This window comes from Passer domesticus, chromosome 1 (genome assembly GCF_036417665.1).
Source record: "Passer domesticus isolate bPasDom1 chromosome 1, bPasDom1.hap1, whole genome shotgun sequence".
In the NCBI taxonomy this organism is placed as follows: domain Eukaryota; kingdom Metazoa; phylum Chordata; class Aves; order Passeriformes; family Passeridae; genus Passer; species Passer domesticus.
The window spans coordinates 94586204-94610015 of NC_087474.1; the positions used below are offsets into that span (position 1 = coordinate 94586204).

General features: G+C 38.2%; 1 protein-coding gene across 6 annotated transcripts in view; it reads left to right on the forward strand.

The window, feature by feature from the left end:
- Positions 1 to 23812, forward strand: part of FHOD3 (formin homology 2 domain containing 3) — a 371712-nt gene that overhangs the window by 206812 nt on the left and 141088 nt on the right. For all 6 annotated transcript variants that reach the window (XM_064429703.1, XM_064429712.1, XM_064429718.1 and 3 more), the window contains one exon: positions 13730 to 13824. In XM_064429703.1, coding sequence (XP_064285773.1) covers positions 13730 to 13824 — 95 coding nt within the window. The remainder of the gene's footprint in view (positions 1 to 13729; positions 13825 to 23812) is intronic.

Genomic DNA, 23812 nt, shown 5'->3' on the forward strand with positions numbered 1-23812 from the left:
AAAATTGAGCTTTCAAAAGTTTACACAGAGTGGTATTTTGGAGTCTGAATACTTTATTGCAAAGATATGAAACAGTTTAATGCAATTTGTTATGTAGAGGTTGCAAAATAATTTTTTACAGGTTTATATCAGCTATAGTACTGTTGATTTTGTAAAGCTCTGAAATTTTCTTTCACGGTAGCAAACAGCAGTCCTCATTTAGCTGATAACTGTTGTTTACTTTTATTTTTTCTTCTATTTGTCTGCAAAATGAGAATTACTGGCTTTCAAGCGTTTCTGTTGCTTTTACACTTTCTGCTAACATAAATTTCTGTAGATCAAGCAGTGAATCAAAATGGTCATGTTTTAGTTCCACTTTATATTCTACACCAATAAAGCAACTCAGGTGTTTTATTTACTTTTTAACTTTTGCATTATTTGTACTGTGTAAAAAGTGAAAAACTGTCTGTATGTTCTGTATGCTGTGACAAAAAAAATCACCCTTTGGCCTTGAGCAGTCAGAAGGGATGAGATTAATTAAAACTAATTCCCAGTTGCAACTATGAAATAAAAGTAACAATTCTAGAGATGGTAGGCATCATTTTTTGAAGAGGAGGAAGGCTGAAGATAGCATACACCCATTTCATTTCACATGCAAGTAATTTACCTGATTTTTTTAACAATCTTTTGTTAAACAGATGGTTCTGGATGGTAACAATGATTAAATTGTTAGCAGCATTCTCCCAGACATATGGATACCAGCCCCAAAAGAAGGTGAGGTGTATTTTGAATAGATGCTTGGAGCTAAAGATGCCCATCCAGGACAAGTGGGAGGCCACAGAGCAGTAGCCTTGAGGAACCGTGGCTTAGAGCAGATCAGAGGTCTATTGTCTCTCCCTCTCTCATAATCTCCACTTGCCAGAATTTGTGTGTAGAGCAGCAGAATGCTCATCATTCTCTTAGGGTTCAGTAGGGTAATGAGAAAGTTTTGCCATTTTGTGACATTTTATCAGTCTTGCTGTTGAGAAACATGGATAAAGAGAGAAGGTGTCCCGAATCCAGAGAATAGATTGGAGGATGACAAAGCTGTGAATGATGGATGGTGGGTGGTGTTTTGTGGAAGTTCAGGGGTATCAAAGATGATCAGCCAAGTACCTCATTTGAGTTGCTGTCCATCTGAAATAACTCTTGCTCCTTCAAGCTCCAAGTATTGTTGCAATGATGTCCTGAACTTTTTTAATCATAGCTGGTGAAGCAAATTCTGCCAATGTGACTTCTATCATAAACCAGAAATAGCTTGTAGATTTGTTTGTTTCTTTAGGGTGTGTAAAAAGTTAATGGGAAAAGTATTTGTTCTGTTAAATTAAATGGCAAAACCCAGTGTGATGAACCTCACAATTTCATTCCAGAAATTATGAGCATGATGAGGGATTCTTTTATACACACACCTTTTTTTTTTTTTCCTCAAAACCAAAACAAACGAATCTAACAAAAACAGATTACAAAGAATATTCTGAGTTGGAAGGGACCCACAAGGATCATTGAGTCCAACTCTTAAAGGATTAGAATGTTTATAAACCAAATTTTCCAGACATTGGAAATAAGGCTGCCAGTCCTCGAAGTTCCAGGAGACAAAAGCGATGGTGGTGCTACACATTTTAAAGTTCTTGATGTAACAGGAGAGAGGTTTTAACTGAACCTCTGCCACAGTGTTAGTATGTATTGTACTTGCTAGGCAAGTAATTTCAGTTCAACTTGTCAGAAAGTATCATTATGTTCCGTGTCAAGGTGTGTTTGCTGTTTTTTGGAGGGGCCAATCTGAGACCGTACTGTGCAGAGCTTAACCTAAACTCGAAGTACTATGATAACAAAAGATATTCTCAAATACAAATCAGATTATCAGCTGTCTCAGATGTGATATCCAGAGCTAGTGGAAGCCCCAGTTTCGCTCCAGAACAGAATAGTTTCTTTACCTCCTCAATATGCTATGCAGAAAAAGTATTCAGACCCGTGAAGCACTCACTGTATTGAGGAACATCATCCTGCAGGAAATGAAATATTCTGTCTCCACAGTAGGTTTGCACTAAAAATTCCTAGGACCACACAGTGAGAGAGTGCAGCACTTACTTTGAGTGAGGAAGTACTCCAAAGCTCAGTAATCATGTTTCTTGAAATTTATTTTGACATAGTTAAGTTTATGCACAGAGTAGGCTGAACAAAGTTTTCTGCGGGAATCTTAACTATGGCGTTTCTTGAAGTTTCAAGTGCTCGAATTTTGTGTACCTAATGTTCTTTTAACTTCTTTCTAAGTACTCAGAAACAACTAATTGCCCGTGATGGATTTTTCTTGTTTGTGGACTAATTATTCCATAGATGCATAGCCTTCTGCGCTAGTTATGCACAGATGGTTTGGGTTCAGGCCACATCACTTACTGCAGAAGTGTTGTGCAGAAGTGTCCGTGATACTTCCAGGACTGGTTTGGGTCTGGAAGTAATTTAGCTGCTTCTATGTGGAGCCTGATGTTATTGGTCATACAGCAGAGCTCAGCAATCTTGCTCCAAACTAACACAAGGAGCTGTAAAACACTCCTGTCTCCAAATTGTCTCTGCACCGTCTTCTTCAGTGTTGTTATCCTGGGATCCTATAACCATACAGTCCTGTGTAACTCCTGCTAAGGGAGTGCTGACCAATCATACAGTCATAGAAACATGAATGGTTTTTATGAGGATTACCAATAATGCTGTGATCACTGAATTATAGGATAATGATCAAAAGGAATAAAATCACCTAAAAATATTCTCTATAAATAAAATATGGTTATTCAATTACATTTCTCATTTACAGGGTTACTGATAAATAAGAAATGTCGATGGTCAAAGCCACCACCTTCATCTTCAGCTATTACATGCTTCTCTCTCCCTGCCACCACATAGATGACACATGGTTACTAATGACAGACCTTACATTCTTTGGTCAAAGGAAGTTTATGCCCCCAAATACTTTTTTTTTATTCTTGAATCGATTTTATTCATTTTTTATATGCTAAGGAAATTAATTTCAAAGCCACCACCTTCATCTTCAGCTATTACATGCTTCTCTCTCCCTGCCACCACATAGATGACACATGGTTACTAATGACAGACCTTACATTCTTTGGTCAAAGGAAGTTTATGCCCCCAAATACTTTTTTTTTATTCTTGAATCGATTTTATTCATTTTTTATATGCTAAGGAAATTAATTTCAAAGCAGAGAGTCTCTATTCTTTCAATCAGTAATTAGAATTAAAAAGTTTTTTGTAAATGTCAACTGTGAATTTTGAGAAGGCGAAAAAACCAGTGGACCAGTGTGCATTTTTTGTAGCTGTCCACCTCTTGAGACAGAGAGCAGGAAAGTCCGAGCATGCCACTGATGATTTTGTTATGTTTCTCTCTAAGAATTGCTGTGATAAGGTGGGATTCAGAATTCGAAGGAGTTCTCACTATCACCGTGCTGAAGGGCGAAAAAAAAGAATAGAGGGATTAGAAGAGAATTACAGTTAATTTGGAAGGAATCTTTTCTCATTATCTGAGATGAATGAGCAGAGACACAAAACAGCATTTTCAGTCAATATTTTGGGAGAGTTTGAGCTCTGTACTTAAAGGGATTTGTAATTATGTCTCTTCTCTGCACCTTTCTCATGAGAAGTCCACTTCAAATGGGAGATATGAACTTGTGGCTTGAGCACATTCTTTACTGTGAGATTTGAAAGGAGACTGTATAACCCTAAAATTCACATAGCAGCAGACATACTTGAAACAAAAAGAAATAAAAAGCACATTTAATGAAGTGTTGTATTGGTTTGTTTTCTATTGCTGACTTTGGCTTTGTTTAGCCAGTACTTAAAGAATAGAGTCTTTCATTAATTTGCCATAACAAGCATAAATTCAAGAGATGAAAGTGAATTCTTTAATGGCATGCACATTACTGCAGGGTAGAGTCTATCTGAAACATTAGAGACAGGCTGAGCATGCTGAAGAGCAATAAATATCTGAAAAGTATATCAGGAATTTAGTTTCGGCATCTGTCATGGTATAATTACAATAAAGGAAATTAGAACGATACACTCACTATTGGTTTTAAGACAGATAAATGAATAAAAAGTGACAGATGCATTCTTTTTCATAAAATCATTGGATGTTGGGATCTATCCCTCAGTAGATAAAAGACACAGATCTTGCTTCAAACAGCTTTTCTTTTCAGGATGTTGGGTTTGATTCATTTTTAGCCAACACAGTATGCTGAGGAGGCTGGGATGCTGTGAGGAAACCTTACTTCCAGTCTTGTCTTTGCTTTGAGCAGACATTTTTTCTCCCACTTTGCTTAGGAGCTATTTTAATTTAGTTGCTAAATTTAAAGCATAGTGAATTCTTGTTTATCCTACTGATTTCTGCCCTTGAGTCAATCCTTCTTGAGCAGGGGAGGAAACTTTTATTCAAGGATTTTGGATGGTATGGAATACAGTTAAGAAAAAAGACTTTCTGTGCTTCTCTACAGTGGTCTTTAAATCAGTTGGTTTGAAGTTGATAAAAGCATTGAAGAACTCTCAAGTTTATATTAAAAAGCATAACTTTGAAAAAGAGAGCTTCTTTATCTTTTTGACAATAACATTTCAAACACTACTCAAGTGCCCTGGAATAATCTTAATATGTTAGTGCTGTGTTCACTTGTTGCATTCCTGTCTTCTGAGATGATAATGGATCCTTTTAGAGGAACTTCTGTATTTGTGTAAAGTCATGTACTGTTGTCACTTAAGCAACAGGAAATTACAAAAGTGATTCTATGTAAAGTTTTTTGTAGTGCTTCTTAAAATAATCATTCTTTTATTGTGCTTTTCACATGTGGTACCTCACATTGGAAGAAGAGGGAACTGTGTTTGGAATGCATGTCCCGGTGAAGGAACTATGTGAGAATTAAGAAAACAGCTTTATATTGAAGTAAATAGCTGCAGAATTTTACTTGTATTTTTTTCTCAGTGCATCTCTACCCTGGTATTCCCCAAACATGCCTTATTCTAATGGCTAGAATAAAAAGTGTTTGAATTTAACTCAAAATTGGATGGCTTTCTGAGAGTCACTTTTGGCAGCATGCTTTGTTTCCTGCAAAACACTCTGTGAGAAGTGATGTAAAACACAAGTGATAGGATTACTGTTTTCAGTGCTTTACATTCATTTTTCTTTCACAGCTTTTCTCTTCTTCAGGAACATAGTTTGTATAATTTTTTAGAGGTCCAAGTTTATTGAATGAATATTATTGAATTATTACATTGAATATTACAGAATTATTAAATGAATGCCACAATACATGAATTTTGGAGTCTGACTGTTGGCATGGGAGTAGCAGAGGTAAATTTACATGCCCCTGGAAATCATTGCAACTCTCTGTAAGCCTTTCTGCTGAACACTGGTTTAAGTGTATTTAGCCACCATACTGACTGCAACACTGTTATCCCAGGATGCCAAACTGAGCCCATGTTTGCCCAGGGCTGGACCTCAGGGAATGAAGTTGAGCTTAGAAAACAAAGAACTGCTATCTAGGGGAACACTAGCTCTCATGATAGCGCTAACTTGTTGCTACATGACAGCAAGAAATCATTGATCAATGCTATGCTTTACAAAGACCATGGTGACAGAGCTGGGCAATGTTTGAAATTTTGATGAGCACCGTTGTTTATCTTATTTTTTATTCTTCTAGTCCTCTAATAAGAAGAATACAATACAATAATATATTCCTCTAATAAGAATTGTGTGGAAATATGAATATTATAAATTATTAAATTATAAGAATGTAGTAAGATATTAGTGTAATAAGAGGAATACAGAAATGCTTGGAATTGTTGATTTTCCCCCTTTTGCTTCCCTGAAAATCTTCTTGATTTTCAGGAAAAAAATATATTTGGAAATGTGGCTTCTCCCCCAAGAGAAACAGGGGGAAAAAAGTCAGTGAGAATTTATCACTTGCTCAGTTTGAAACCACAGGTTTCATTTTCGAAGGTTTACAGTTGTACTAAGAAGAAATACTGTTGATGACTACAAATGTTCGGTATGTGAACAATTGTACCCTACCATATGTCCTTTTTCTGCTCTAGCCCATTTGTTAAATAGCCCAGCTGTGCCACACTTCTTCCCTTGCCAGAGAAGGCAGGAACCCCAAGAGAGTGTACTTTTTTCCATAGTCACTGGCAACCTACTTACAGTGAGCAAAGATCCTGCTGATATATAATAGGGGAAAAAAAATTCCATATATTCCCTCATACTTTTCTTTGCCCCAGGTGCAACAACACACAGAGTCCAACAATCAAAATAACCTGTGCTTTTTGCTGAGACTGAGTTCTGATTGCATTTTCTTCCAAACCCACTTCTGACTCCACAGTGTTTCCCAGTCCAAAAGCTGAGTTCATTCTCAAAGCTTAGGTTTTCGGCATGTAAAGCAGATGCTGGAATTCCAAACTGCTGTGCTGTATGTAATTGATAATGATTGATAAAAGACAGCTTGCACCTGCAGGACCTTTTCTTTGTGCAGGGTAAATAGGTGTCTGAGGAGCTCAAGAAAGGGACCTGCAGAAATTCTCTTTTCCATTCTGCAAAGGTTGGTTTGTGTTTCCTTCTTTGTACCTTCAAAGTCAGGATTAGTATTGTTTACGCAGACAGAAGGCTTATGTTCATGATGATTAATGGAGAGGGAAAGGCCTTGAAATCCATCACATCTAGCACATTGCCAGACTAAATTACTCAATCAGCTCCAAAATAGAAGTGCTAAGGTATCACTTCTTAAGTTGGGAGGCTCACTAAATTTCCGTAGTTTAATCCTAAATTAAAGTTACTTTTTTTTTTTTTTGAGACTGCTAGCTTAACATGTAGTTTTGGTTTCTTGACTGTGTATTAATCTTCAGTTTAAATTCAGTTTAATTAAATTTCAGTGTTCTGAAAAGGTTATGATGTTATGTTATGACTGGGAGAGTAAGAACGGAGCCAGATTTCAGAGATACACAATAAAAGATAAGAGGCCTGCCATGGGCACTAGCTGAAATACAGGAAATTTTATTTAAACTTAAAAAGAAAAAAAGAAAAATCCTGTGAGGGTGTCTGAGCACTGGCACAGGTTGCCCAAAGAGGCTGAGCTGCTATCTGAAGCTACAGTCAACCTAGATGTACAGTCATAAATAACCTGCTCTGGATTTCCCTACTTTCAGTGAAAGATTGGGCTTGGCAGCCTCTAGCATGATAAATCTAGTATAAAGAGTTTAAAATACATGTAAAGATAAGAAGAGAGACCTAATCCTGAAACAGATTCTAATTTCTGCCATAAAATGAAGCCATTTCTCAGTGGCTGCAGCATCAGTATTCAGTGCATATCTCCATAGCTAGGAGATGAGTAAGTCCATTGGAGATAAGTCTTCAGTATTTGCATGGGCAGTGTCCTGCTCTGTTATGGTGCTTTTGCAGAATAGCTTACCTTCACAAGAAAATCTGGCAATCTTGTCATTACGTCCTGCTCCCTCAGAATTTAAGTTCTGAGGGCCAATGAGGAAGTCCCCTCGGAAAATGCTTTAAAACTAAAAAAAAATCTCAATTCTGAAGAAATACTTATTATTGGGTGAGCATTATTCAGTCTTACAGCCAGCATTGATTCCATTAAGAAGAAGCTGCCTTAATTCAGCTCTAAATCTGCATATATGTCATCTTAATTACAGGCCACCAGGCATCTCTTTTTCCAAATGCATTTTGCTTCATGAAGCACGGAGGATGAATAAGTATCTTTTAAAGCCATCTAGTCAACCTTTCATTTTCTTTCTTTTCTTTTTTTCCCTTCTTCCATATTTTTCCCTTCTCCCCCTTCTCCCCCTTCTCCCCCTTCTCCCCCTTCTCCCCCTTCTCCCCCTTCTCCCCCTTCTCCCCCTTCTCCCCCTTCTCCCCCTTCTCCCCCTTCTCCCCCTTCTCCCCCTCCTCCCCCTTCTCCCCCTCCTCCCCCTCCTCCCCCTTTCATGCTTCTAGTCACCTTGCAAAATAGCAGTCTAATTCTCAGCTATATTTACTCACTTATTAATAAGGTATTTTAATTAGACATTTCTTTTTCATCAGGAAATGTTTTTACCTATTGCTATATAAGCAGTACCCAGTTTACTTTATATTGCTGTGTTATTAATTTTGTAAAACATGCTGGAACATAGTCCATTTAAAGCTTGAGTGCTGCACCATGAAATAATGATTAAAACAATTATGACTAATCATGCAATTCTCTATAATGTATATATGTAAGCCGGGTTTTAATTAATATAAAATGGCCTTCAGTAGTTTAACTACTGGTAGAGTCAAGTGAGAGTCCATTATTTCTTTGCACTCAAGTAAATTTTCTAAAATTGCACAAAAGATTTCCTAGAAGAGAAACTGCTTTGGCTCTGCTGGGGGGTCTGTGCACTGCCACAGGTGTTTCAGTGTGTGTAAAGGATCAGATTTTGATGAAACATGTCAACTGAATAACGGGGCTGTGTCCCCTTTGACTTTGCTGTGTCCTGTTTTAAAGGCAAAAACACCAGAGGAAAAGGGTGGCAGAGGAAACAGGGAGAGGAGAAAATTCCTCTGTAGAATGTTTCTTTTGTGGTGGACTTGTGGTGTCTCTATGTATTTTCTGTAAAGTAGACAGAGGAAAAAATGAAGATTGAGTTTCATCTGGAAACTCTGTCTCTGCAAAATATTTGAACTTTGAATAATACTTTAGGTCTGAAACTAGCTTGCAGAAGTTTTCAAAGTGCATAAGACAAAAAGTTCAAGTTTAAAGTAGTGTTGACCAGCATAAGAACTTCTGAAGTATAATTGCAACTTAATGCATTGACTTCTGTTCAGAACTGGTTTTGCAGCTTTGGTTCATAGCATTATTTCTTCAGTGTGATTTTTCTGAGATAGTTCAGTTCTTGTGTAATAGAAGTTCAGCCCATGGTTAATATGGAAGTTCTGAAAATTAATTCCTTAGCCTGTATCAACCATGATATGTGTTGTAATAGAAAGAACAAATGAACAGAGGGCAAAAATGCAAAATTAAAAGAGTTGGGATTTAAAAATATTTGATAACAAACAAAATATTCATGCACTTGTGGCCAGGAACAAGATTGTTTTTAGCTTCTGGATGACATTACATATAGAGTCAACAATACTAAAGAAATGGGAATAGCTCTATAAACAGCAGATTTTTCACTGAAGCTAAAACAAACCCATACAAATAGTAACAGGAAAAAAAAAAACAAAACCAACCCCCAAACATACAAATTGTAGGTGGTTCTAGTGATGTGGACTGAGTGTGAGTCATGAGGTTTGCCACAGTGTTGCTTTGTAAGATCATTTTCAGAAGCAGTGGAGAGTCTGGGTCATCTGTTTTATCTGATGTCACCTCTTAGAAGAAGGAGAGCTCTGCTGTGATTTTGCTGATTTTCAAGTAGCTGGATGGTACAGAAGTTGTAGTTAATAATGATTTATCATCAGGGAAATTAAATATCCTTGGATTTTGTATAAGCTCTGATCAGAGGGTGTGCACGCAAGCATGATAGGGTGCTACAAGCAAAAGTAGCAGCTTCTGACATCCAGCATATGCAAGCTGAGGTGAGTTGGAGATTTTGTGTTCAAGATGGTGCCACTTGGTAGCTGGGATCTTGCCTCTCTCTAATGAGGAAACACCAAGAAAGAAGATTGAAGTATGGTTGTTTTCTTTGACATTACTACCAGGTAATAGTGGTATAGTAGTAGCTTTGTAGTAGTATATTAGGTAACTGTATTATCTCCTTCCTGGGATCCCTCACTAGACACAGACGGAGTTTTGTTTCATCAGGATGTTTGCTTTGATTGAGTAAGCCTTTTTGGTGCCCAGGATACCATAACCAAACTAGCAGTCAGTTTTCAAATGGAATTAATGCAATCACACAGATCCTTGATGTCTCACTGATGATGATAAGATTTTAGCTAGCAATGAAAATATGAATTTTAGCAGCTGGTTCTTCTTCCTCATGAGTTTCTTCACCATTCTGTCTGTTGTGCATACCTGCCTGTAGTTGTATGCAGCATGTGACGTGCACCACTACTGCTGGGTATGAGCTGCCTGATGAACTTGGGCCAGAAGCTTTCTTGGGAACTGAAACCTGCAGTGACAAGGTCTGTCTTTGGCCTGCTTCACGCTGTACATTTGCTTGTTCTGATGGAAACAACTGCAATCACAAGATGCATCCCTGCTGTAATTCTTGACATGATGAGTAGGGGTTTCACTCATGGGAAATTGTTAAAAAATAAGTTTTCTGTTCATTCACTGGTTTTGTTTTCTCTGTCAGTCTTGTGATGAAATGGAAGCAGAGCAGACTAGAGAAGCAGGTGCATGCGTGGGCAAAGAGCAGCTTTGAAACTTTTTCCAGTGTGGGTGGGATAAAGAGACTTTAAGTTAAGGTGATGTTCATTGTGATGATGTTTTGTGCTAGAGCTTTTCCTCTTTGGTCCTGTAAACATTATATCCCAGGAGAGTACCAGTGCCAACATTGGTAAGTTTTTAGAGGCTTTCTTAAACCTCTTATTTCACAGAAATCTCTGAGCTTTCTGGCTGGTCTATCCTTTTCTAGCCTAAACCTTTCCTAAGAAATCCAGCAATTTTCCACTCAAAAATAACTATGGGTAAAGTCACACACTACTTTCAAAGATTAAGGGTTTGACAAGGGTAGGAACAAAGAAATTCCAAATTAGGTCTGCTTTGTATTTAAACTCCCCTCTCCCAGCCCCTTGTTGCACAAAAGTAAACTTTCCTAATACAAGTAGGTTGTTGATATACTTCCAAAAAGAATTCCAGTTAGCTGAGGGATGGGATTAAATGGATTAAATAGCCTCCTCATCTTTTGGTGTAAAAAAAAAAAAAAACACAAACAAAAAACACCTTTGGTTAAAGGCACATAAAAATGTGAATTTAAGTTATTTTGGACTTCCAAACTGCCTTGCAGATGAGGCCGTCCTCCCTTATCAGGGCCCTGGATGTTGGTGGCGGATGTGTGGGCACGCTTGGTGCATGGAGCTTGCGCTTCAGCCACAGACATTTCAGCAGGGTACAGTTGTGGGCTGGGAGGGGTGATAGCAGTTGGGTAGAAAAGCTTCAAAGAATGTAAAATGTCCTCTGTCAGTCTCCATTTAGTGCCAAACTGCTGTGTTTTACTCACCCAGACCCAAGGTCTGGAAGGGCCCAGTGACCTCCAGCCTGCTCCTGCACTGTTTTTTTTGGTGGTGTCTTCCATTTTGGCTGCGTGGTGTGGTTATGGTAAAGGAAATACATTTTCTTGCTCAGCACAGAAACTTGATGGGGTATGAAAACCATCGTTCTCCTCCTTTTAGGTCTTCTGGCCTTCTTTTCCTAAGAATTTATGGGGCTTCAGCTTTGTACAAAGTATACAGATATTCCTTATCTTACTCTACCTCTTAATGAAAACAGATTTCTCCTCAACCATACCTATCTTGTCTCATTTTTCTGACCCCTGAAGACAGGAAATAGCAATATGAACGTCTATACCGAGGTTTGTCAGCAGCTGAGAGCTTCATGTGTAGGAGATAACTACTGGAGATGTGATGTGGGCACATAACTCTACATCTTGGTTGTTTCGTGGCATTGTTTGTAATTCCTTGACCTATGAAACTTACTGGCCACTAGTTCAAGCAGCAATGGGAGTGGTTTTTTTCTTGTTTTCAAGAATCCCTAAAACGATTTTCTGGCTTCTTTCTAAGGTCTACTGATTTGCCTTAACATATTGCTGTTATGAAGAGTCACATCTAAGAGGCTGAAAACAAATGCATGCCAGATCTCACTTAGCCATCCTGTCTAATTAGTCTTAAGTATAAACAGTGAAGTCATTTTGTATTGTGTACATGTTTTTTTAAAGCAAACTTTTTGCTGTCTTTGATTTCTACATTAATTTGGAAAACATGCTTCAAGACTTAAATTTGTTTCACATTTGTTTCAAATTCAAATTAAAGCACTTCACCCCCAACCAAAGAATTTTCAAGGGGGAAAAAAATGGATTTGTTGACCTTATCATGACTGGATCTCATCCTGATCCAGTGCCAAATCTTTTTAGCATTGAAAGGAAGTAAAAACAAGAATTAAGAACTTTCTCTGATTACTGCTGGGATAGTAGCATTTCCTCTACCTGCAACAAAATGCTTCAAAGCAGCCATTTATTCAGGCAGTATAATTCGTATCTCTTTTTACTGGCTGACTTACATCTTTTATTTTACCATAACACTTGGGCCTGTGTCCCTCCCACCTGATTTTATTCACCTGAGAGACCTGTCTTCTCAGAGGGTGCTGACTGATTGCTTCCTGGAGAGGAGGAGCAGAGAGTGCCTGGCATGCCCCAGTGGCAGTGCCTGCCTATGCAATGTGTTATCTCTGTGCCAGAGCTCTATTGCTTGCTTTTTCTCAGTCTTCATTGATTGTGTGGCATTCACTGAGTGTGGCTTTCCTTCTAGCTTCGTGTGACAGATTAGATAAAGAATGTAAAATAGTACCTCAAATTTTTAACCATAAATTAGCCAACTAGACCAAAGGGAAAAGGAGGAGATGGTGCAAAAATGACTGTTAGCTATTTGGCTATAGGGATACATAAGTGCTTGCCTAGCATTCATGTCTTTGAAAATCAGTCCTCAGGGTAAATGACGCTATGCACAACCTGTGTAAAAGTTAGCAAACATTCAGAATGTGTTTGGAAGATCAATAGTGTCATAATTTTCCTCACCCTTTGAGTGTTTGTTTTGTTTTTTTTTTTTCCCTTTTTTCCCCCACAAAGCAGTGTGCTAGGGGCTCATCAGGCTGCGCATTAAATAATTGAGTTGTTATGCCAACAGGCTTGTGCTAAAAGGTGTTATATCAGAGATTTCTTTTTCATCCCACCGTGCTTTGATCTCCTGCTATAAAGCAGAAGATCTAACAGTGGAAACTTTTGAAGATGATAGATGAATTGAACTAATTCACTTTTCATAATCCTTACAAAAAATGTCTGTCCTTATCAGTCAGAAAAGATTTAATAGCTGTTGTCTCTTGAAAGTCTCATATTATCACAATTGCAAACTATGAAATTACTGTCACGAAATATTTTACTAGTATATTTTGTAATTCTGTTGTAAAAGCTTTAGGATAAATTAATGAAGACACTTATGACTATGCTTCAGTTTTTTGTATTTTCTCAGTAAAATGTAAAATTTCTTTTCAAGAGAGTACTGTGCAGTAGTGAATAGTTAATGTCTTTATTGATGTTAATTGTCCAGCTTTAATTTCATATCACTGGTATTCACTGAAACTGTCAATCCAAATATACTAATTCCAAACATTATGTATGGTGCTGAAATAAATGGTGAAAATCTTGGCTCACAATATATAAAGCTCTGCATTGTGACAGTGAGCAGTGTGTAGAGTACTGTTTGCAGATTTGAGGAGCATAAAATATGGCATCTTCTAGGAAAGAACGAGTGTTTGGGCTTGTCTCAGGATGAAATTCACAGATATATTTTCAGATTAAGTCAGTAAAGTCAGTGCAGTTTCCCAGGATTTCATTCAGCACAATCTTGCCCAATATATCTTTCATTAGTTGAGCTCCACACATCTCTGGTAAACCCTGCTCAGAGAAAATTTTCAGCAATGCTTAGAATTATAAAAAGTGTTCACCAGCTCTAATTATATTTTCTCTCTTTTCTTTGCAATAGCTTTGGGACAGATAATGCTTTATGTTGATGGCATGAATGGAGTGATAAATCATAATGAAACCATCCAATGGCTGTACACACTTATTGGCTCAAAGGTAAGACTCTCACATATTCTCATTTTATATGGTTTTGGTGTTCTTTTAATGCATTTTATTTTTTTATGCTTTTGGAGTAAAAATAGACTGTTAGGTTCTAAAACATTCCATAATATTCTGTGTGGAAATCAGGTCACACTGAGCTGTTACTTCTTTTCTACTGTTTTTATACTCTTTTCTCAGCACATACTCTGCTCTTAAAAGTAAACATGCCCTCATTACTGTCTGTGCTGCCATTGCATTTGACCATGGAGAAAATTTGTTGGTTTTGTAGTTGCAGTTCCCAAGGCATTCTTTGGAACTGCTCTACTCACCATTCTACATTGCTGAGCTCTGGGGAAGGACAGTTCAGAGTGACTCGTTCTTAAACTAGAATACATAAGTTCAATTGAAAATTTATCTACAACAATCATCTGAACCAAATGCCCGACAGCTTCACTTTATGAAGGTCATTGTCCAAATACTTATGAAACACTGACAGGTTTGGGACTTTGCCCAGCTCTCCAGTAAGCCTCTTCCAGTGTTTTTCCACCTTCTCAGCAAAGAAATGTTTCCTAATCTCAAGTCTTCTTTTGCCTGAAGAGCCCTAGAAGGCAATGTCTGGTACCTGCCTACAGGGTATTCTTTGTTGGTCCCCACATATTGAGACAGAAGCTGAAAGCTGGAATATGTGTGGCTTGAAGAGGTCTTCTCCAGTAGAATAGTGATTTACATAGTGCACAGTCTACCTTTAAGGCCATCTTGGCTGGAATTTGAAAAGCAAGCAGAATACAGATTCTACTGACATGCCATCCTGAGGGCCCTAGGATAGGTAAACCTACAAATATACCCTTCTCCGGCCTGTTGGCTCTTAATAAGCTTAAGGAAGCTTATTAAGGCCTGCCAGGGGCTGCTGCTGCTCTTACCGTGCAGACCTGTACATGGATAGATATGTATGACACAAGAGATAGAACAGAGTATTGTTGTTGTTGTTTACAACTCAAAAGTTGCTAGAATTGGCAGAGTTGAATTGAATCTGTAGTTATAGTTACTAAGAAATTTCTGGGACTGTTTCAAGTGTCTGAGTCACACAAAGTTGCTGTTGGGTACTGTATTGACATGGAAAGGCTGCTGTTCTCCCCTTTAACTCTGATAACACTCATAACACAAGGAGGAAGAGCTTGATGTCCCAAGGGTCCTTTTTTAACTACAATTCTTTTCTACCATGTGCAAACTTCACTGCTGCAGCAGATTGTCAAGTCAAAGAACAGGTGCTGCAGTATTGAAAGAACTGATTTATCTTGGGTCGACATACCTATACTGGTAGATAAGTAAAAGTAAGTTAATTATGGTTATCAAATCTCAGGCTTAAAGGGCAGGCTTCATGATTGGGAAAAGATAAGGAGAAACTCTTCCCTCAGTGTAAAATGTTCCACTGTTGTCTAGGCATTACTGTGAGCCATTTTTCCTTCTGAAACAGGGGATGTTGCCACAGTTGGAAAAGCAGTGTGAGATGAGAGAGAAACCATTTGCTTCATACAGATCTATTTTCTATGGAACAGATAAAAGAGCAAAAAAGGAACAAAAATACTTCCATGTCTGTGACTATTTTAATTCTCTAAAGCACATAATGGGAGTGGAATGGGAGAGAAACATGACTGTATTGCTACCTTGCAGATTAAATTCTTTCTAGATTTTCCTGCTCTGAGTACTTCAGCTCTTGGGTCCTTAAGCTCCTTTCTCCCTCCCCCACTGCCAGCCTGAATGATTATCTCCATGTCCTGGCTCAGTGCCTGCAGCTGAGGAATGCAGGCAATGTGCTTTGAATAGTTTGGTTTCAGGTAGCATCAAAGTTGCTTTTTCATTATTCTTCAACTGTCTTGGAGGAGATCTAAGTCCCTGTCTGTGTGCCAGAAGTTAACTGAAGGTATGGCAGGCTTACTGTCAGTGTGGTAGGACAGCTACTTTATTCACTTAAAGGTGGTTTTGACTTTCTGTGAAAAATGAAGCCCTGGAATTTGCAATGCACCTACAGTCTGATTTTCAGCCCTGCTATGCTGGTGCCTTTTCCACAGCAATGATGAAAAATACGCTAACATTACTGAGCAAGAAAGGAATAGTGAAACTGCCAATTAAGTCTTGGGACAAATCCCTCTAATAGGATGCAGGAGCAATATAGCTATTCAGCTGCCACAGCTGTGACACATGGTTTCTTGCCTTCTCAAGAGCACTGACTGCATTTAATATACTTAGCAGTGGAGGTTATTGAATCGGTTCCACTGATATTTTTTTTTTGTTTTATCAAAATCTGTAGTGGTTTTGCCCCTTCACTGTTGCTTGCCCTGCTCTGCTTGCAAGGGGCTGCTGGCTCTGTCACCCTTGCTCACTTTGAGCAGTGGATTGTTGCATCACATGGGTTCAGCAGAGCACCTCGGGGGCTGGCATGCTCAGCACTGCAATAGCTGTGATTTTAGTACCCAGCTCCAAGATCACTTTATGCACCCAGCAATACTTCTGTATAGGGATGGGAAAAAGATTTGTGAAATAAAAGTTTAAATTTGTATGAAAGAAGGCCTCTAAGCAATTTACTGAAAGCCTCCCCAGATTTTTGCCATTGTATTCCTTACTATTGCTAATTCTGCTGCAGTTTTACCCTGCTGAGAATCAGTGAATGCTTACATTGATAGGTTATCAGAAGTTTATAATTTTAGTGCTGTTATTTTAGTTTGCTCTGAATAAAGTTATTAGGGAGGCAGTTAGAATTCCAGTGGTGTGACTGCACTGGCACTGTTGTCATTGTACCAGTTCAGAGGCACCAGCTGTGTCAGGGTGAAGAACTGAAAAGCAGGAAGAAAGTTAATCTTACATGACTTGATTTCTGTGGGACAGAAAGAGCATTTTCTTGAAGATTGGTGTTATAGGCACTAGATTGGAAGTGTGATGGTAGCAGTACCATTCTTTAGTGATATTATGTGGAGATGAGAGCATTACTGGCACATCCCGGACTCTTAGGCCCACTGCTGGTTCTTTGCAAGTTGTGTCCACCCATAAGTGACCACACCAGTGTGTGGCAGTGGGCTTTCACAGGCTGCTTGTAGACTGCTTTCCAATCATCAGTGGCTTATACATCCCTGGCATAAAATATTGGCAGCATAATCCCAATGTAAATGTACATTACTACTATTTCATCATTAGTTATATGGGCAATTCTTCAGTGGTTCCCTGTTTGACAAAGCGTTCAAGTATGTACTCAATTATGGGTGTATGGTTACATGCTGTTGGCTTCCAAATAGCTTTAATACATAACCAAGGTCAGCAGTGAGCTGCTGCAGGCATGCAAAAGAGGGCTATAGCAGGGCCAAGGCTCTAACCATCTTATATAAGCTACAAATTATGTAAATAGGAAATATTGGTGTCAACCAAGTTGTCTTTCAGCATTTGGTGCTAGCATGGGGCATTCGTGCAATAGAGTTTGGTTCTTAGAAGACAAAACTAGAAGTCAATTGAATGTTAGTTAACAGTGCTTTCAGAATTGCTCCTTAATTTTATTTTTATTTTCAACTAACCTGTCAAGGATGATACCTTAACTGGCTCAACAGTTAAGCCATGTTAAAGATGATGCCTTAACAGCACTCATGTTTCAACTTCATGGTGCCTGGGAGATAATATTTCACCACTTTCGCAGTGGTTTTGCCACCTATGCATTACTACTCCTGCAGTTGGAATTAAGTTTTTGTGTTGTATTGCAAATATATTTAGGCTGGTTTTAAATTAACTTGTTTATGCTGGCAGCTGGCACTGGAGCTCTTTGGTGGATCACTGGCAGGTAAATGGTGACAGCTCTCAGAAAATTTATCTTTACCCACAAGAAGGGACACCAAGTTAAACACATGTATATGTTAAGCCTTATTATGCCCATATAATGTATTTCTGATCTGTAAGCATGTATAAGTTTATATATATGCATATAAAATCTTTCATATGTGTTTGTAATTCCTCTGGCCTAGTAAGAGAAGTTGTACAATACTTCTAGTGTATCAGTGCTTTAAATCCTCCAGGGCTAGCTATTGACTGTTTACAAAAAGTACGTTTCTGGACCAAACATCTTGGAAAAAACATAGGAGCTTCACTATATCTAGAGAAGCAAACATTGCTTTGCATCACAAACCCACAAGCTTTTGCCAATCCATCTTGGTTTTCAAAGCCACTTCTAAGGCATAAAGTGGTCCAAAATCTGAGTTTAGTTTCACCTTTTCTTTCCCCCTGTTTTTTACTGCTCCTGATAATGATTATTTTTTTCCCATTTGATGATCCAGGCTGTTCTAATTTCCCCCATGGGAGCTAAAGCCCCTTTTTGGCATTGTTTTCAGTGGAAAATAATCCATTTTCAAAGTGGTGCTGGGTAACCTCAGAAGACAGGGTGGAATGCTGGGCCCAGGCTGATACAACGAGGTTGATTAAAGATTCCTATCTCACATATTGTTTTAATTTTTTTTTCTACTTTGCTTCTGTGTGTGTCCTAGATTGCAAAGTTAACTACAAATTTTTAACTATCAAGTTGTTCCCTGTGCCTTGTGTGAACCTTTTGCCTTCTTTGGTATTGAAGAAATTACTTTCTGAATGTTTAAAAATGCAATTCTGTCAAAAGAAGCAAAAAAGCTATTTCAAAGCAAAAGGAAAAAACAAAACCCAACACATTCAGATAGAACAATGTAGTTTTAGTGGGTAAATTTGTTGAGTGCAAAAGGAAAGTCATAAAATCATAGAACCATAGAATTGATTTGCATTGGGAGGGTTCATAAAGATAATTTAATTCCAGGCTCCCCTTGCCACATGCAGGGACACCTTCCACTAGACCAGGTTTCTCAGGGCCCTTATCAACATGGCTTCAAACAAGTCCATTAGGGGCTGCTTTTTCTGCATGGTGCCAGGTGTGGGTTAAAGCATGCACGTGGCTGGTAGTCATTTCATGAGAATTTTGGGAGAAATAATATTCACAAAAAACCATAATTTTTAATTTTTTTTCACAAATTAATCATTTAAGGTATGTAGAGATAGATACTCAGTCGAAAAGCTTGACTAAATTAGTATCCATTTCACAAGTCATTTATACTTGTGCTGAAGCAAAGTTGAGAATACCATAACTTGATCTTTTTCTCAAGAAATTTCTCACCTAATCTTATGCAACTGGATTTTAAAGTGGGTCTCCAAATAAATACCAAAAATTGGTTTGTAGTAATGGAGAAGGTTGCAATTCTAAGGGTCTTAACAGATATGAATAAAATCAAAAGCAGTGGTACTACTACTACCTAACCCCAAAACATGTTGAATGAAATCACTGCCAACCTGGATGGTTCTTGTTGAGAATCTTGGAAATACTAAGTATCTGAATCTCATTCAATTTTATGGCCATATATTTTGAAAAATAATTGCGTTATAGGTGATCTATTCATATGCCAAATTTTTGTGAGCAGGAGATTGTGCTGTAGAACTGAGCAAGTGTAACTGTAAGTGCAACTGTAGTTCTTTATTGCTTTATTCTCAATGTGTTTGGAAGGTGATCTAGGAACTCTGTCTAGATAAAAGAATTAAGAACCCAGGAAAAATCACATAGCTTGGGGACCTGCTGTGATCGGTTTTGCATGTTTTCTTCCCAGTCTGCTGCCCTGATGGTTCCTGTAGCTTCTGATAAATAAGATGCCCCATACAGTATAAGCACAGGCTATTTAGATTGCATCATTGCTTTCTCACCTCCAGCCACAACTCTGGCAAGCCTGTAGTTTTGTTGTTTTTTCAGGCCTAGATCAGGTAGAAATGTTAGCTGGGTATCAGTCTTAACAGGCTTTCTGGCTCCTTTGCTTCCTGGAAGTGTTCAAAGCAAAACTGATATCTCCCTTCAAAGCCTAAAATTATTGCAGTCTCACCCATGGGCACTCAAGATGTTGGGCTGTGGTGAACAGGTACAACTGCTTTGAGTTCACTGAAACCCTGAATGTTCAACTCAGCTTAGCAGCTGCCTCTTATAGTTAATCTGCTGTGCATTTGGCCATTGAACTGTTGTTATGAAAATAGCTATGGGAGGGAGAAACGAAATCCTGGCTTTACAGGAATTTCCCTATTTCCTACTTCTTGAGGTCTTGAGCCTATATTCACCCATGCCATCAGAGAGCTTTCTTCTTTTTTCACTCAGAAACTGGATCAGCACTGTTGCATGAACTGCGTTTATTTTGAATTGTATTTAATTAGTGCTTTGAAGATGAGGATCAGGATGTTGCAATAAACTTGGAATAGGATACACTAGCCAGCACAGACTGTGTTAAGCCCTTGCTTTGGTGTCTCCAACTCAGCAGACAGACTGCTATGAGTGCTGCTGCACTTTACCAAACATATTTGTAGGTAGATTTCAAAGTCCCTCCATCAAATATAAAAGTAGTTAAGACCTGCAGCACTAACTATTCCTTTACCTCCATGTGTTGCATTCATTTATGAGTATTTTGAAGGGATGAATACACATTCTTCTGTGGTGAAAATGAGCTCTTGTAGATTAAGGAGATACTAGAAAACACACAGTTCCCTCACAAGACATCAGAGATCTGATTTCAATTTGTTTGAAGTGGGGAATGAGAAAATGTAATGATTAACTGCCAACAATGTGGCCAATGCTTAGACACAACTTTTCACTCAGTCTCATCTGTTCAAAACTGTTTAAGAAAGTGTCGGGTTAGAGGTGAATAAAATATGTCCAGTTATTCCCAGAAAATACCATGCATCTATGCAGATGTGTAAATTTCTGGTTGTGAAGGAAAGGCAAGAGAGAAAAAAAGTAAGAGTTATACTAGAATTAGGTGGGGTAAAAACTGAAAAACAACCCTTAAGTCACTGCTAGCTTTTAGGATTGCCTTGGTCTCTCTCACTACAGTAGTTCAGTGTCACAGGCCTGTTCACATGTGTGAGCAAAGTGCTGTGCTTCAAGCTCTAGCTATTAATATATATATTAATTTGATAATATATTGATTAACTACTATTATACTAATATCTGTATCTGCTATTAGCTCCTAGTTTTTTCTAACAAGCATTATGTCCAGCACTGCAGTGAAAGGAGAAGGTGCAGTTGGAAAGTTAGTCTGTATTGGGGACTGAGACTAAAGAAAATGGAACCTACTTCTTCCAGCATGCTTGAAGCCACCAGTGGGAAATGTGTTTGACAATAAAACAAATTACCTAACCAAAAGAAATAGAAAATATGTTGTCAGGTGAAACAAAATGAAGAAATGTAAGACAGCTGCTCAAAGGATAAAAAGATGCTAGTTATAATCCAGGCTTATGGTGTAGTATAGACATGAGATTTTTATGCATATCTAAATGCAGAAATCAACTTGGCCAGTATAAAGCATATTGTGGTCATTATGACAAACCTTTTGGGACAGCTGTGTTATCATTTTTCAGGGTAGAAATAGCAATAATCCTAACTTAGGAGTTTAATAAGCTGCATTTTCAGGAGTGTTTAAAAAGAAAAATAAGCAGCTGTGTCTGCACCTTTTGTGGGAACACTGTTTCGTGAACTCTGGCGCATAATGCTTCAGTTTCCAGGGCTGCCTATTTTCTGGTCTTGTTGCTCTTAGGTGTTAAACTGATGTATCTTTTATGATACTGGCTGTGGTGCTTGGCAGAAGGCATTAGAAAGTGGGCTATTAGAAAGTTTGGCTGGAGCAGCAGGGAAATCTTTTCTGGTGCACAGTCATTGAAATGTCACCAAACTCAAATTTGTTAGCTCAGACCTTTAGTGAAGGTCAAGTGATACAGTTTTCTTAATCTATTTAATAGTTGCAATAAGCATTCACAGAACATGCTGTAATGCTGGCAAATACCCTCTGTGCTCTGTCATTCCTTCTTGCCTTCACTGACAGGACCATGTCAGTGGCATGTGTGATACAGGAGATAGATCACTATCACTATGGAACATAAGAAAATGCCCTGAGATTGACTCAGTAGTTTACAACACAGTTCTAATAGCACCAAGGTTGTGGGTTCCATCCTTGAATGGGCCATTCATTTAATAGGGGGACCTCATGATCCTGCTGCTCCCTTCCATTTCAGACTATCCTGTGGTTCTGTGAAAATGCATCATAGTGAATGGATATATTTCCACAAAGTACCAGTACCTCATCTGAACTGTGTGGTGAGACCAGTGTAAGAAACAAACCTGGCATCCAGATCTCCTGAGACTTAAGTGTCTTGAATTTCTGGCAGAACTTTTTGGTTTTTCTGGCAGTAGAAAGCAGCATATGGGAGTGGAGCGTTGCAGTGGTGGTGCTGAGAAGACTCCTGCACTCCTATAGAAGAAAGGAGGTGGCCGACATTTTGCATTCTTGAGTAGGTGTTAATATTCTGGGATTTTATAACTGTTAAAGAAAGGGCATTATGGTTATTTTTTACTTATTCCATCAGATTTGAAAAATGCAGGTATTCTGTCCTTATTTTAACAGAGCTTTGGGCTCAGTTTACATATTTATCTCAATGCAGTATGATATTTATTCTGGTACAAGCAGAATTAATTAATTCATAGAATGTGGATAGGATGTTTTTGTTAATCACTTAATTTCTCAAACTGTAGTAAACTTTGTAACTTCATTAACAAGTTACTTCTTCCCCTCACCTCTATTTCAATGTTTATTGAATTGTTATTAAAGATTTTTGAGAACTGTACAATTGGTGTGCATGCTTTTTATAGGATTTTGAAGAAATGCAAGGAGAGTTTGCATGGAAGTAGCAGAAATTCCACACAAAGTCTCTTCAAATGTTTGTCTGTGCAAGGATCTCTTATTTTTCCAAGAGTGTGATTTGAATCTGCTGTGTACTCTGCAGCTGCTGCTATGAGATGTAGAGGACCCATCTTTTGTCTGAAGAATTGTTCTTCTTCATTTTCTCTCTGTTATTTTCCTGAATGTTCCTCTTTTTGAACAGAAACTGAGTTACTATATACTTTATTGACTGTTAATTGACTTTATTTTTCTTCTTAAAATCATCCTAATTTTCTTTTTAAATCCATATCTATCCTCGTTCCCATATATGTAGTGTAGTAGTGGAATTCTGCCTGCAGGAAAGGTGGTATCCAACATTTTTTGCAGTGTCATGTAAACCAGATCCGAGACAGTTCAGCCAACACAGCAGTTAATATACCAGTGTTTTGCTTGTAGCTTAGCCTGGAAGAATGGCCCAGATAGGGAGAGAGTTTTTACATTGGGAGACCCAGGCTGAATCCGGCTTCCAGGCACATTCTTGAACCAGTTTTCAAATCCCTTTTTGCCTTGGTCCCTCATCTGGAAAATTTGTATTTGGATTTTAGAGGCCTGGCGGAAGAACATAAGGGAGTACAAGGACAGATTATATATGAAGACAGATACGTAGGTAAAAGTTGAACCTTATACTAATTGTTACCATATCTGTTCTTTTGGCATCACTCAAAAATGTTTGTCATTCTTTTATTTAGAATAGCTATTTTTTAAAGCAAAAGCTGAATATACTTGGATAAGAGAAAAAATACGCTGTATCAAAAATGGAAACTACCAAAACGCACATGATGGCTCTATAGTCAGCATGTAATGCACCCCAAGGAACCTCTGAATTGCAAGCAGCTCAGGTCCCTCACCAGGGTATTACCCAGGGCTCATCATGGCTACCTCACAGATTTTATGTTCATCTCCTCAGTTACAGGACATATCCTTAGGAAGAAAAAGGTCTGGTAAGATGTGTGGATCTCAATTATTTTTCATAAAATCAAGTTCAAAAGAAAGGCTCTTTGATAGGTTTTCTTTCTTCCTTTTTTTTTTTTTTTTTTTCAATCCACAGTTCTCTAAGAGTAGTTTATACCATATAAAGACTTTTCAGAATAATTTCCAGCATACCAGCAGGTTTTCTAGCTGGTTCCCCTGATACACTGAAATGAGCCTCATCTGGGCATGCTGTGTACTCTCTTCCCATATTCTGACCCTCTTTGATCACAGCAATT